The 14,202-nt window shown below is 43.4% G+C and overlaps 1 protein-coding gene across 2 annotated transcripts in view; it reads right to left on the bottom strand.

Moving 5' to 3' along the window:
- sardh (sarcosine dehydrogenase) overlaps positions 1 to 14,202 on the bottom strand; it is a 66,339-nt gene that overhangs the window by 37,690 nt on the left and 14,447 nt on the right. For both annotated transcript variants that reach the window (XM_062959695.1, XM_062959696.1), the window contains exons 7-15: positions 12,526 to 12,630; positions 11,585 to 11,714; positions 9,409 to 9,495; positions 9,208 to 9,298; positions 8,888 to 9,029; positions 5,900 to 5,983; positions 5,582 to 5,695; positions 1,715 to 1,853; positions 82 to 195 (exon numbers count right to left, since the gene is read on the bottom strand). In XM_062959695.1, coding sequence (XP_062815765.1) covers positions 82 to 195; positions 1,715 to 1,853; positions 5,582 to 5,695; positions 5,900 to 5,983; positions 8,888 to 9,029; positions 9,208 to 9,298; positions 9,409 to 9,495; positions 11,585 to 11,714; positions 12,526 to 12,630 — 1,006 coding nt within the window. The remainder of the gene's footprint in view (positions 1 to 81; positions 196 to 1,714; positions 1,854 to 5,581; positions 5,696 to 5,899; positions 5,984 to 8,887; positions 9,030 to 9,207; positions 9,299 to 9,408; positions 9,496 to 11,584; positions 11,715 to 12,525; positions 12,631 to 14,202) is intronic.

The raw sequence follows: 14,202 nt of genomic DNA on the forward strand, positions 1-14,202 counted from the left end.
GCACATTTGGAGCAATTTCAAAGCTTAATTGGTTTGTGATCAAGGAAAGGAAACAGTGGGAGGTAGGTTCACTTTTTTTACCTTCGAACGCCGGTGCCAATGCCGAATCCTGAGCGCCGGGGACTATTGGACTGACGGTCAGGTCGCTCTCGACGCCTCCGCGCTTATTTAACATGCAGGTGTAAATGGTTGTCCCTGGAAACACAGAAAAGGGATTTTTAAAAAACACCCTAGGTGAGAGCAAATTATGGGGCCATGGTTACGAAAGACTTGAAGGCACACAATACCAACAATCCTACTTAACTTGACTATCTCATTGGCCAGAAGCAGGCCCAGACTTCCCATTGAAATCCTGATAGGTTTATGTTGGATAAATTGTTTTTATTTATTGTATTGTTCTTTCATTTACTAATACAGTGCTATGGTAATAATTGAATATATTGTGTATACATATAATATTGATACTAGTATTATAATCTATATATATAAAAGAGTAATGGCATCACGGCAGCGGACAAAACAACAAAAGTAAACACCCCACAACCTCGAAAATTGACATCACAACCCCTCATCCATGCCTCTAGGTTGATACAACAAAAAGAAAAGAAAAATAAATTCCTAATTAGAGGGAGAGGAATAATAGTTTTTATCCAATTGCTGCCAGTTACAAGGCTAAGCTCCACCCACTTGGTCTCCTAGCAACCCACTCAGCCCAGTGTTAATGAAATAATGATAAAAAAATAAATACAAATAATACAATAAAAATTTATAAAAAACACTAAAATAATTAATACAATAAAATACTATAACAAAATGACTAAAAATAATACAACAAAATAATAAAATATAATAAATAAAAAAGATAAGTGACAATAAAATTAATTTAAAAAAATACAAATAACGTCAAATAAAAAATCCACAACAAGTTTTAACCAATACCACCACCACTTTGCCACAGCAACGCGTGGCTGGGCACAGCTAGTTCCATATCAAATGGTGCCAATCTGCATTGTTTCTACAGTGTAGATGCACCCCAAGAAACACATTTATTTTCCCCGGGGTTGCTGTGTTTTTCAAGCCGTATGGCTATGGTCCAGAAGCATCCTCTCCTGACGTTTCGCCCACATCTATGGCAGTCATCCAATTTCCAACAGACCCCACAACCTCTGAGGATGCCTGCCATAGGTGTGGGCGAAACGTCAGGAGAGAATGCTTCTGGAATATGGCCAGACAGCCCAAAAAACTCACAGCAACCCAGTGATTCCAGCCATGAAAGCCTTCGACAATACATTGTACGTTTCTGCTGGATTGCGTGTAGGAAGCTACATCGCATGAATCTCCACCCTGCGATTCTTCAACAGTGTTGCATTAAAGTGGTATTAAACTGCTACAACGGAGGAGTGCGGATCCACGAGAAACTTTTGCTTCAGCAAGGGCTCCACGGCTGAAAAAGACGGTAACAGTTTTCCCTGGGTTTCTAAGTCCAAGAGCTGGCGTTGTCCATAGTCATGTGGCTGGCATGACCGCCAGAGCAGTACCTATTGATCTACTCACATTTGCATGTTTTCGAACTGCTAGGTTGGCAGAAGCTGGGGCTAATAGCGGGAGCTCGCCCCACTCCCCGGATATGAACCTGGCAACTTTTCAGTCAGTCAGTTCAGTTTTAACCCGCCGTGAGGCCGAGGGATCATCAATCAATAAGCGGATGACTTACCATTTGGTTTGCGGATATCAGCCGTGAAGAGCCAGTCGGCTGCTGTGCGAGCTTCCGGACCAACCAGGTAAAATTTCCCAAAGTACGACATATCAAACACAGCGAGAGCATTTCGGCAGGTGAGGCACTCGTTTCGGATCTGAAAATGGACAACGTAAGACACAAGGGATGGGTTAGTGATGGAGCAAATAGTCAGAACTGGAAGGTATGAAAAAGGCACACTTCAAAAGTCACCCCAAGGAGAAGGCGTATGAATCATGCTAAGCTTTTAATAACTCTATTTAATATACGAGGGTTGAATGAAAAGTAATGCCTCCACCTTCGTAACTCCTCAACCGATGGAAGTTCTGGTCTGCGGCAGGTACTGGCGTGTTCAGTAGACTCTCCTCTACAGTTCCATTTGGCAGGAAGCCTTAGCATTGAATGGTTGTGTTGTTAAAGTGCGAAGTATGGAACCCTGCACAGATGGGGAAGCCTTAGCATTGAATGGTTGTGTTGTTAAAGTGCGAAGTATGGAACCCTGCGCAGACGGGAAAGCCTTAGCATTGAATGGTTGTGTTGTTAAAGTGCGAAGTATGGAACTCTGCGCAGACGGAGAAGCCTTAGCATTGAACGGTTGTGTTGTTAAAGTGCGAAGTATGGAACCCTGCACAGACGGAGAAGCCTTAGCATTGAATGGTTGTGTTGTTAAAGTGCGAAGTATGGAACTCTGCGCAGACGGAGAAGCCTTAGCATTGAATGGTTGTGTTGTTAAAGTGCGAAGTATGGAACCCTACACAGATGGGGAAGCCTTAGCATTGAATGGTTGTGTTGTTAAAGTGCGAAGTATGGAACCCTGCACAGATGGGGAAGCCTTAGCATTGAATGGTTGTGTTGTTAAAGTGCGAAGTATGGAACTCTGCGCAGACGGAGAAGCCTTAGCATTGAACGGTTGTGTTGTTAAAGTACGAAGTATGGAACCCTGCACAGACGAGGAAGCCTTAGCATTGAACGGTTGTGTTGTTAAAGTGTGAAGTAAGGAACCCTGCACAGACGGAGAAGCCTTAGCATTGAATGGTTGTGTTGTTAAAGTGCGAAGTATGGAACCCTGCACAGATGGGGAAGCCTTAGCATTGAATGGTTGTGTTGTTAAAGTGCGAAGTATGGAACTCTGCGCAGACGGAGAAGCCTTAGCATTGAATGGTTGTGTTGTTAAAGTGCGAAGTATGGAACCCTGCACAGATGGGGAAGCCTTAGCATTGAATGGTTGTGTTGTTAAAGTGCGAAGTATGGAACTCTGCGCAGACGGAGAAGCCTTAGCATTGAACGGTTGTGTTGTTAAAGTGCGAAGTAAGGAACCCTGCACAGACGGAGAAGCCTTAGCATTGAATGGTTGTGTTGTTAAAGTGCGAAGTATGGAACCCTGCACAGACGGAGAAGCCTTAGCATTGAACGGTTGTGTTGTTAAAGTGCGAAGTATGGAACCCTGCACAGATGGGGAAGCCTTAGCATTGAACAGTTGTGTTGTTAAAGTGCGAAGTATGGAACTCTGCGCAGACGGAGAAGCCTTAGCATTGAACGGTTGTGTTGTTAAAGTGCGAAGTATGGAACCCTTAAGCGACTTAAGCAATGTGCAGTCATTGAATTCTTGAGAGCAGAAGGTGTCACCCCAAAGAAGATTCATCCGAGAATGCAAGCTGTTTATGGTGATTGTGTTGATGTGAGTCCTGTGCGTCATTGGCCGAGTAAGTTTAAAGATGTTGAGGTGGGAACATCTGACTTGTGTGACAAACAAAGAGTTGGACGTCCTGTGACAGCAACCACCGAGTTTCACAAGCAAAAGGTTGACAGATTGATTCAGGATGATCGTTATATCACTCAAAGAGAAATTTCAAGCATAATCGGCATTTCACAAGAACGTGTGGGTCACATTCTTGCTTTGCTTGGCTCTCAGATGTTGAGAGAACTGTGAGACGCCGGTTGCGGAAACCGAGTGTCGACTTCTTCCGTGATGATGTGGAAAAGTGAATAGTGGTAGTTCAAGAGCACATTCTAAGGATTATTTCTGCATCTGATTTATTAAAATATTCCCATCCAAACCCAAGTAACGAAGGTGGAGGCATTACTTTTCATTCAACCCTCGTAGATCAGCTATTACTTCCCCCTCCTGAAACGGCTCAACCGTTTGTTTTAGCAATGAGCAGACAGGTGCTGCTCCCTTTTGCGGAAAGTAAAATACATCACTGCCATTTCGTGTGGGCTTGATGGATGCGAAGTCAAAAGAAACCTGGACAAGGAGGTTTCCTCCTACGCTGGCGAGTGGAGACGCCTGTCTTTTGCTTATAGTCTACACAGAAAGAATTGCTTGATGTATCTTCATCGGTCAGTATATTTGGAAAACAGCATTTTTAATGTATTGTACTAACGTATTGTCAAAGGCTTTCATGGCCGGAATCACCGGGTAGCTGTGAGTCTTTCAGGCTGTATGGCCATATTCCGGAAGCATTCTCTCCTGATGTTTTGCCCACATCTGTGGTAGGCACCTCACACCTCTAACCATAATCACACTTTATTTATAGGCTGCCCTATCTCCACAGGGGGACTCAGGGCGGATTCCAGACAAAAAGGCAAATATGTTTTTTATATTCCTGTTTTTAACGTTTTATCTTGTAAGATTGTCTTTTATGATTGTTTTACCGATATTGTTGATTTATTGTTGTAAACTTGTGTTTTTTGTTTTGTTTTTATATTGTGATGTTTATTAACACAACGACGTTGTATGGCACAGCAAACAAGATAGATATGCTGGATTTCGTTTCGCAAAACCACAAGTCAAACACTTCCCAAGTGTCTAGGACTGTGTGATGTATTTTCGGATGATGCGTGCAGATCCCAGTAAGGTGGCCTTTTGCAGTTGGCAGATCGTAATTTTGTCAATGTCTATTGTCTCCAAATGCCGGCTGAGATCTTTTGGCACAGCACCCAGTGTGCCCATCACCACCGGGACCACCTGCACTGGTTTCTGCCAGAGTCTTTGCAGTTCAATCTTGAGGTCCTGAGAGCGGCTGAGTTTTTCCTGTTGTTTTTCATCTATGCGACTGTCACCTGGGATGGCAACATCAATGATCCAAACCTTGTTCTTTTCCACAACTGTGATGTCTGGTGTGTTGTGTTCCAGAACTTTGTCAGTCTGGATTCGGAAGTCCCACAGTATCTTTGCATGTTCATTTTCCAGTACTTTTGCAGGTTTGTGATCCCACCAGTTCTTTGCTGCTGGGAGGTGGTACTTGAGGCATAAGTTCCAGTGAATCATTTGGGCCACATAGTTGTGCTTCTGTTTGTAGTCTGTCTGTGCAATTTTCTTACAGCAGCTGAGGATATGATCAATGGTTTCATCGGTTTCCTTGCACAGTCTGCACTTTGGGTCATCAGCTGATTTTTCAATCTTGGCCTTAACTGCCTTTGTTCTGATGTCTTGCTCCTGGGCTGCAAGGATCAGGCCTTCTGTCTCCTCCTTCAGGGTCCCATTCGTGAGCCAGAGCCAGGTCTTCTCCTTATCAGCTTTTCCTTCAATTTTGTCAAGGAACTTTCCATGCAGTGTTTTGTTGTGCCAGCTGTCAGCTCTAGTTTGTAGTGCGGTTTTCTTGTACTGGTTTTTTGTCTGCTGTGTTTTGAGGAGTTTCTGATTTTTGACTTCAATCAAAGCAGTCAAATTATTATTATTATTATTATTATTATTATTATTATTATTATTATTATTATAATATCCAATGCCTTGGTGATAAACAAACACATATGTAAAAAATGCTGCAAAGTGACATCATTATAAACTCATAAATTACCAAGTGCATAGGTGCATTTATTATTGTACAAAGGCCTACTACTCACAGTCTTATGGTGAGGTGGAAAATCAAATGTATACTCAGCCGAAAGCAACGTGTTGTAGGGATAGTCTTCATGGGACTGTTGGCCGTACGCACCGTAATAGTCATAGTCCAAAGCCTACAAAGAAAAGCAAATATGGAATAAGACACCCATAAAATTCCTCCTTTTGCCCATAAAAGAGGAGAAAATTCAAGGATATAACGAAGGGAACTGGTATGAAAGGTGGGTTGGAAGGTAGAAGGACGTTTGGAGAGGCTGTTGCAAGAGCCAATGTTACATCATTCATGTTGATGTTGAATCTGGCCCTTCTCCAAAGCTTACCGGAGCTTCGCCTTTGGGGTTAAACCAACCAGGTCGTTCCCATCCATGTCTCTCCTGAAAGACGCAGCCCTGTTGCAGAAGCTCCTATGGCATCAGGAATAACGGAAGAGACAGAAGAGGGATGTTAAAGGGTGAACTATAACTCCCAGATTCCCAGGGCAGTCACCCCCAAACCCTGCTAGTATTCACAGCTGACCATGTTGGGTCTGTGTGCCAAGTTTCATCCAGATCCGTCCTCGGCTGGGTTCAGTGCTGTCTGGATAAGGGTGAACTATAACTCCCAGATTCCCAGGGCAATCACCCCCAAACCCTGCTAGTATTCACAGCTGGCCATGTTGGGTTTGTGTGACAAATTTGGTCTTACTCCATTGTCGGTAGGGGTCACAGTTTCTCTGGATGTAGGTGAACTACAACTCCCAAAGTCAAGGTCTATTCCAATAACCCCTTGTAATGAAGTACAAATTTTTGGTTTACAGATGTTATGTTTAATTGTGGGTTTGTGTTTTAGAAGGGTAAGTATTGCAGTTGCTGCCTTTCAGCACTCAGAGGCTAGATTCCATGGAGAAGTGGGCGGAGCCAACTGCCGGTTTGCTGAAGAAGTGCAGTGTTTGAAAAAGAGAGCCAGTCTGTGCTCTGATGAGGCACAGGGAAGACTGATCCTAGGTTAAGGGGATCAGGGAGACTCAATTGGTCATTTTGAGTCAGTTTAAAATAAGTTTGGTGACTTATTTAATATAATCTGTGTCCTGGTAAGGAACAGAGAATCTGTGATAGCAGATCACAGAGGTGGTTGTGGTATAAAAGTGGATGAGGAATAGAGTTTAACTACCTTAGGTAAAAGGAAGTAATATTTTAGAGAGTTGATTCATCTTATTCTGGAATTGTAACTGTTAATAAGAATACCTCTAGGTGAGAAACAATACTGTAACCACTAAGCTTTGTGCCTGAATAAACTTGTTCTTGTTTTTCCAACATCGAAGCCTCTGTCGTATATGTTCTGAACCAAGTGTGCTAACATCTAAAGTAAATAAGTAGTAGAAGAAAGGAATGAAAAGTAAAAAGTCTCCTCCCTGAGTCTTTGGTGGGTTCACCTTCCCAAATTGGTGGCAGTTGTAATTCAGCTCCTCATAATTAAGCATCCTTTACACCCCTGCAGTATGTTCAGTTGGTCATGGGGCTTCTCTGTGCCAAGTTTGGTCTCAATCCATTGTTGGTGGGGGTCACAGTATCAGTGAAGATACTGCAAGTCCCATTATCCATGGCGAGTTTGGTCCAGATCCATCACTGCTTGGGTTCATAGTGGATGTAGGTCAACTACAACTCCTGTAAATCATGGTGAATTGTCTCCAAACCTCTTGTTCAGTTGCTGAATCCCCAATAAACTCCAAAATTGCCCACATAAGCCGTTGAGTTACTCCAATCCTAACCTTTTCCTACTGTCGTGTGTGTGTGTGTTCGAGACACAAATATTCAACCCGGCAATAGCTCTGAGTTCTCGTGCCCTTTCAAAGACTCCCTTTTCCCTTCCTCTCTGTCAAATCCTTTTAAAGAGAAGGTTTCGTTTAAAGCAAAGTGGCTTTGGCATCCACAGTGCCTCTGTAATAGAACCCCCTGAGCGGTTGTGTTCTTTTTTCTCGACACATTTGTGCTAAAGGAGCAAACCGTACACATATAAGCCTGTGGCTGCCTGAGCAGGCTAACTCTTGAGGTTCATCTAAGAGGAGTTCTTATGGAGACCTTTTCCAAGGTCCCTTGTTTACTAGACATGTCCAAAAAATCGTTTTGAATCGTATATCGGAATTATTTCGGATTGTTCTCACTTTTTGATACGCATTCCGAGACATTGTCTCACAGCGCAACCAGCAATGTAATTCGAACCATTGTTGGCCCATTCTCTAATTGTCTCTTAATGTTTTGTTAATTAACCCCCCCCCCAATTTTTTAAAATATATTTTTAAAAATATTTTAAAAAACTATTTTGTTTCTGCAACCTACCTAGAATGGGAGCTTAGCGCAGCCTAACATGGCTGCCGCTCCCCGGCCAATCAGAAGCTTTCACGATGGATGCAAAGGTGGGGGCTAGGGTTGATGCGGGTTGAGGGCGGGAGAGCCCTGTAAAAGTCCCCCCCCCCCGGTTCCTTTTTTTTGGCGATTGCGCATGCACGTCTGCCATTTTAGAAACATTCAGAATCATTACGAATTTTCGGAAATATCCGAAGTTTTTGGGTGAAAAAATCGGAAATACTTTCTATATCGAAGCGCCAGCGCCCCCTACTTTAGAAACGAGAATTGAAACACTGTTTTCATTGATCGGACATGCCTATTGTTTACTAAGACTCGCAAGACTGAAGAGTGGGAAAAGCTTGGCTTGAGAAGAACATCTCCAAGCTGCATGGTGTCATAATGAGGAGAAGAAGCCATGAGCTAAGGAGGCTTCTTGGTCAGGTCACGTTTCTACTTCAAGGGCAGATGACCAGATCACTCTGCTTCCAGCTTAGACTTCCATACCTTCTCTCTTAGAAGAGGTAGATGAGATAGGATGAGTTTTTCTTTGAAAGGGGAGAAACCCTGGCCAAAATTTTGGTTCCATGTCTGGCCAAGTTAGACTTCTCCTTCTCATCTTCTCATCTTCTCATCTTCTCATCCTTTCTTTCTTTCTTTCTTTCTTTCTTTCTTTCTTTCTTTCTTTCTTTCTTTCTTTCCTTCCTTCCTTCCTTCCATTCCTTCCTTCCTGTTCTCCTCCTTCTCCTTCTCTTTCTCCATCTTCTATTATACGTTCTCCTCTACCTTTTCCACCTCATCCATCTCCATCTTCTCCACCACATCTCCTTCCCCACCTCTACCTCCTTCTACACCTCTATCTTCTCCTCTTTTTCCATCCTCTCCTCCACCACTTCCATCTCATTATAAACCTCTATGTTCTTCCCTTTTTCCATCTTCTCCTCCACCCCTTTCTGCTGGTTCAACACAGAAGCATCTGGGACTGACCTCATACAGGGGATCCTTCCTCACGTTGCGCCCAGCCAAAGGCTCATCATACGGAAAGACGATGGAGTAGTTTTTGGCGTACGACTCGTGGCTCCGCTCCCGAATCCAACGGTTGTTTCCAGTGAGATTGTGGTGAAACCTCCTAGAAGAGAGAATGTGAAACCTTGGAAACAGTCTACCTGACATGGGGAGTAGCAGGCAGGGTCTCCTTCTCACAGAGAACTGCTGATCATCTTGAGATGAAGCCATCAGTGAGAACTTGGTATTTTGGTACATCAGCCTCAGTACTGCTACAATGGGCAATGGGATGTGGCTCTCACCGGATGTCATAGCTGTACATGTCCTTCTCAGGACGCCCATGGATGATCCAGTAGGCCAGCTCCTTCCCACAACCACCTCCAAGCATCATGCCTAGAGGAGAGAGGGGCAGAGGAGTGAGTAGGATGAGCATGTTATCTTGGAGGAAGAAGCTGTGAACCAATAAACTTCTGGTGTCAAAGAGAAGTAGGTTTGCCTCTTACCTGCACTATTGAACCCGCAGCCGAGGAAAAAGCCCCTGACTTCTGGTGCTTCTCCCATGAGGGGCTTGTGATCTGCAGTAAATGATTCTAAAAATGGAGAAAGAGTTGGATTATCTCTGGTTTTCCCTTCAAGCAGGCAGAGGTATCTACCTTGTGAGCTGGAATGCAAGTAGGTTGGACATATTGGACCATTTTTGATCTTCAAGAGATCTTGGAGCAGGGAAAGGTGCTATGAAGATCCATCAAAGCAGGAAGGTGCTATGAAGTTTCCTGAAGTAGGGAAGTACCATGTAGTTCCTTCAAGCAAGAAAGTCCCATGAAATTTCCCCAAACAGGAAGGTGCCATGAAACACCCTCAAGGAAGAAGGTACCATGAAGCTCCCTCAAGCAAGAAGGAGCTACGAGGCTCCTCAGACAGTAAGGTTCCATCATGAAGCTCCTTCAAGCAAGAAGACGCTATGAAGCTCCTTCAAGCAAGAATGTGGCACAAAGCTCCTTTAAACAGGAAGGTACTATGAAGATCCACCAAAGCAAGAAGGTGCTATGAAGCTCCCTCAAGAAAGAACATGCCATGAAGTTCCCACAAGGAGGAAGTTCCCTGAAGCAGGGAGATACCATGAAGTTCCTTCAAGCAAGAAAGTACCATGAAATTTCCACAAACAGAAAGTTGCCATGAAACACCCTCAGGCAAGAAGGTGCTACAAGGCTCCCTCAAACAGTAAGGTCTCATGAAGCTCTTTCAAGCAAGAAGATGCTATGATGCTCCCTCAAACAGGAAGGAACTATGAAGATCCACCAAAGCAAGAAGGTGCTATGAAGCTCCCTTAAGAAAGAAGGTACCATGAAGCTCCCTGAAACAGGAAGATGCCATAATGTTCCTTCAAGCAAGAAGGTGCCATGAAATTCCCTCAAGCAAGATGGTGCGATGAGGTTCCCTTCAGTAGGAAGGTGCTGTGAAGTTCCTTCTAGCAAGAAGATACAATGATGTTCCTTCAAACAAGAAGATACCATGAAGTTTCTTCGAGCAAGAAGGTGCTATGAAGTTCCCTCAAGCAAGAAGGTGCCATGAAGCTCCTTCAAGCAAGAAGATACCATAAAGTTCCTTCAAGCAAGAAGGTACCACGAAGCTCCCTCAAGCAAGGTGGTGAGATGAAGTTCCCTCCAATGGGAAGGTGAAATGAAGTTCCTTCAAGCAAGAAGATACCATGAAGTTCCTTCAAGCAAGAAGATACCATGAAGTTCCTTCAAGCAAGAAGATATCACGAAGCTCCCTCAAGCAAGGTGGTGAGATGACGTTCCCTCCAATGGGAAGGTGCAATGAAGTTCCTTCAAACAAGAAGATACCATGAAGTTCCTTCAAGCAAGAAGATACCATGAAGTTCCTTCAAGCAAGAAGATATCACGAAGCTCCCTCAAGCAAGGTGGTGAGATGACGTTCCCTCCAATGGGAAGGTGAAATGAAGTTCCTTCAAACAAGAAGATACCATGAAGTTCCTTCAAGCAAGAAGATACCACGAAGCTCCCTCAAGCAAGAAGATACCATGAAGCTCCCTCAAGCAAGGTGGTGAGATTAAGTTCCTTCCAATGGGAAGGTACAATGAAGTTCCTTCAAACAAGAAGATACCATGAAGTTCCTTCTAGCAAGAAGATGCTATGAAACAGCCCCAAGCAGGAGTTTTGGGGTCCTTATGAAGCTCCCTCAAGAAAGTGCCATGAAGTTCCCTCAAGCAAGAAGGTGCCATGAAGTTCCCTTCAACAGGAAGGTGCAATGAAGTTCCTTCCAACAAGAAGATACCATGAAGTTCCTTCAAGCAAGAAGATTCCGTGAAGTTCCTTCAAGCAAGAAGTTCCTTCAAGCAAGAAGCAAGCAAGAAGTTCCTTCAAGCCATGGAAGTTCCTTCAAGCAAGAAGATACCATGAAGTTTTTCAAGCAAGAAGATGCCATGAAGTTCCTTCAAGCAAGAAGATGCCATGAAGTTCCTTCAAGCAAGAAGATACCATGAAGTTCCTTCAAGAAAGAAGATACCACGAATCTCCCTCAAGCAAGGTGGTGAGATGAAGTTCTCTCCAATGGGAAGGTGCCATGAAGTTCCCTTCAACAGGAAGGTGCTATGAAGTTCCTTCAAGCAAGAAGATGCCACAGAACAGCCTCAAGCAGGAGTTTTGGGGTCCTTACCTGGACCGCAGACTGTGGATTTAATCCCCGTTTTCTCTAGGACGGGGACACGATTGATGGCACCTTCAATGTGCTGCATGAAGACGTCCCAATCCAGGTCAAAGAGGCCAAAGGCAAACTTGTCCTGCACCTGAAAGAGCAACAGCAGGTGTGTACAGATATGGAGAAGAAGAAATCACCTGAAGGTCTATCAAGATCATCTTCAGAGATATAACACAACAGGAGACATTGTCTTGTTGGTGGTGGTTTCAGAAGACCCTCTTGTGAGGCGGGCCGGGCTGTGGCGCAGCTGGCTAGTAACCAGCTGCTATAAATCACTACTGACCAAGAGGTCATGAGTTCAAAGCCTGGGTCAGGTTAAGCCTCCGACCATTAATAGCCCTGGCTTGCTGTTGACCTATGCAGCCCCGAAAGACAGTTGCATCTGTCAAGTAGGGAAATTTAGGGACGCTTTATGCGGGAGGCTAATTTACAACACCATAAAAACTGCCAGCAAAACACGAGGAAAGGAATGCGGAAGTACAGCCACTACTGGACAGTGAAGCAACAGCTCCCCCTGTGGCCAGAATCGTGAAGCTGGAAAAATGTTAAAAATGCCTCTGAGTCTGTCTAATGTATGTTGTTTGTCTGTTGGCATTGAATGTTTGCCATATATGTGTTCATTGTAATCCGCCCTGAGTCCCCTTCGGGGTGAGAAAGAAGGGCGGAATATAAATACTGTAAATAAATAAATAATAAATAAAATGTCAAGCATGAAATTACAAAAGAGTAACTTTCGCCTTGATGCATTGGTGGCAACCTGATGAAATCCTAATTTCGACGTGGCCTTGTGGGTTGAACCAAAACTAATGGAAAACTCACGACTCGATGCACATGCACCTTCCAGCAATGCATCCTTTAAAAAAAAGAAATTATGATTATTACTTAAGAACACCACTCACCTCTTCCCAGAAAATTGGATTTGACTCATACCCGCCCACAGAAAGGGCATCGCCTTGGAGACGCAGATACACCGAGGCATCATGATCTCGAACGTTCGGCATGTTCTAAAAATACGCAGAGATAACGGCAGTCAGAAGTGGAGCAGGAGACCAGGCAAGACGGTATCCCAGCCCAACAAAAAAGGTCGATCATCTCCAGATGCCTTCACCTTTCATGGTGGGCAGCCGAAATATCAATGAACACCAGCAAGACATGTCACCAGGCATACAATCCTATAAACACCACCATGAGTGACTCCGGATTATATACACCTCGGTCTTCGATTACATAATGTGTTTTTTTTAAATATGTTTTTATTGTAAATATCAGTAGAACAACAACAAAATCCATCAACATACACATCCAATCACACATTCTCGGTAACATTACACTTGCTAGTTCTACTTTTATCTCCCATTTATGTCACCCCTACCCCCACCCTCTGGGAACAGTACTTTCTTTCATTCAGATATTATTTTAATTGATCAATCGTAAGTAGAGAATGATTCAATTCTTTATACAGAAGAGTCTCACTTATCCAACACTCGCTTATCCAACATTCTGGATTATCCAATGCATTTTTGGAGTCAATGTTTTCAATATATCATGATACTACTACTAATAGGCAGCAACCTGTTAAGTGATATATCCCGGTGCAAGCATCACTTTTGTGTTGTTGTTGTTGTGGAGGACGTTGGGCTTCTCTTTCCTTCTCGGCAACGGGCCAAAGCTGCTTGACTCGCCATTTGGCTGCTATCTATATATATAAATGAGTGATGGCATCACGGCGACCCACAAAACAACAAAACTACAGGCCCCCCAACCTCGAAATTTGACAACACAACTCATCATCTACGCCTCTAGGTTGATACAACAAAAAGAAAAGAAAAATAAAGTCCTAATTAGAGGGAAAGCAATAATTGTTTTTATCCAATTGCTGCCAGTTAGATGACTAATCTCTGCCCACTTGGTCTCCTGGCAACCAACTCAGCCCAGGGGACAGGTAGACTTAGGCCTCACTTAGGCCTCTTTCACAGATTATCTAATTTGCACTGGATTATATGTCAGTGTAGACTCAAGGCCCTTCCACACAGCTATATAACCCATTTATAATCTTATATTATCTGCTTTGAACTGGATTATCTTGAGTCCACACTACCATATAATCCACTTCAGTGTGCATTTTATACAGCTGGGAAGAAGGGGCCTCATATAATACAGTTCTAAGCAGATAATATAAGATTATAAATATAATATGTAATAATTAATGTGATACAGAATCATAGAATCCTAGAGTTGGAAGAGACCTCATGGGCCATCCAGTCCAACCCCATTCTGCCAAAAAGCAGGAAATCGCATTCAAAGCGATTAATAATAATACAGAACAATATAATCTCTAAAATCAGGACAGTAAATAATGAGCAACACTCTGAAAGCATAAGCCACAGCAACGGGCAAAACTAGTTGTTTTGTATAGGATGGCAGTGTTATTTTCCTGGTTTGGAAATCCCAAAAAAGTGGGAAAGGCCTATAGTTTCCGCTAGTATCAAACACAAGCCATGTAGGGTTTTGGATATATATTTTTGCAAGGTGCAAAAACACTTTCTTGCAAAATAAAACTCCTTTCTGCATGTATT

The sequence above is a fragment of the Anolis carolinensis genome, unplaced genomic scaffold, assembly GCF_035594765.1.
Source record: "Anolis carolinensis isolate JA03-04 unplaced genomic scaffold, rAnoCar3.1.pri scaffold_7, whole genome shotgun sequence".
NCBI lineage: Eukaryota > Metazoa > Chordata > Lepidosauria > Squamata > Dactyloidae > Anolis > Anolis carolinensis.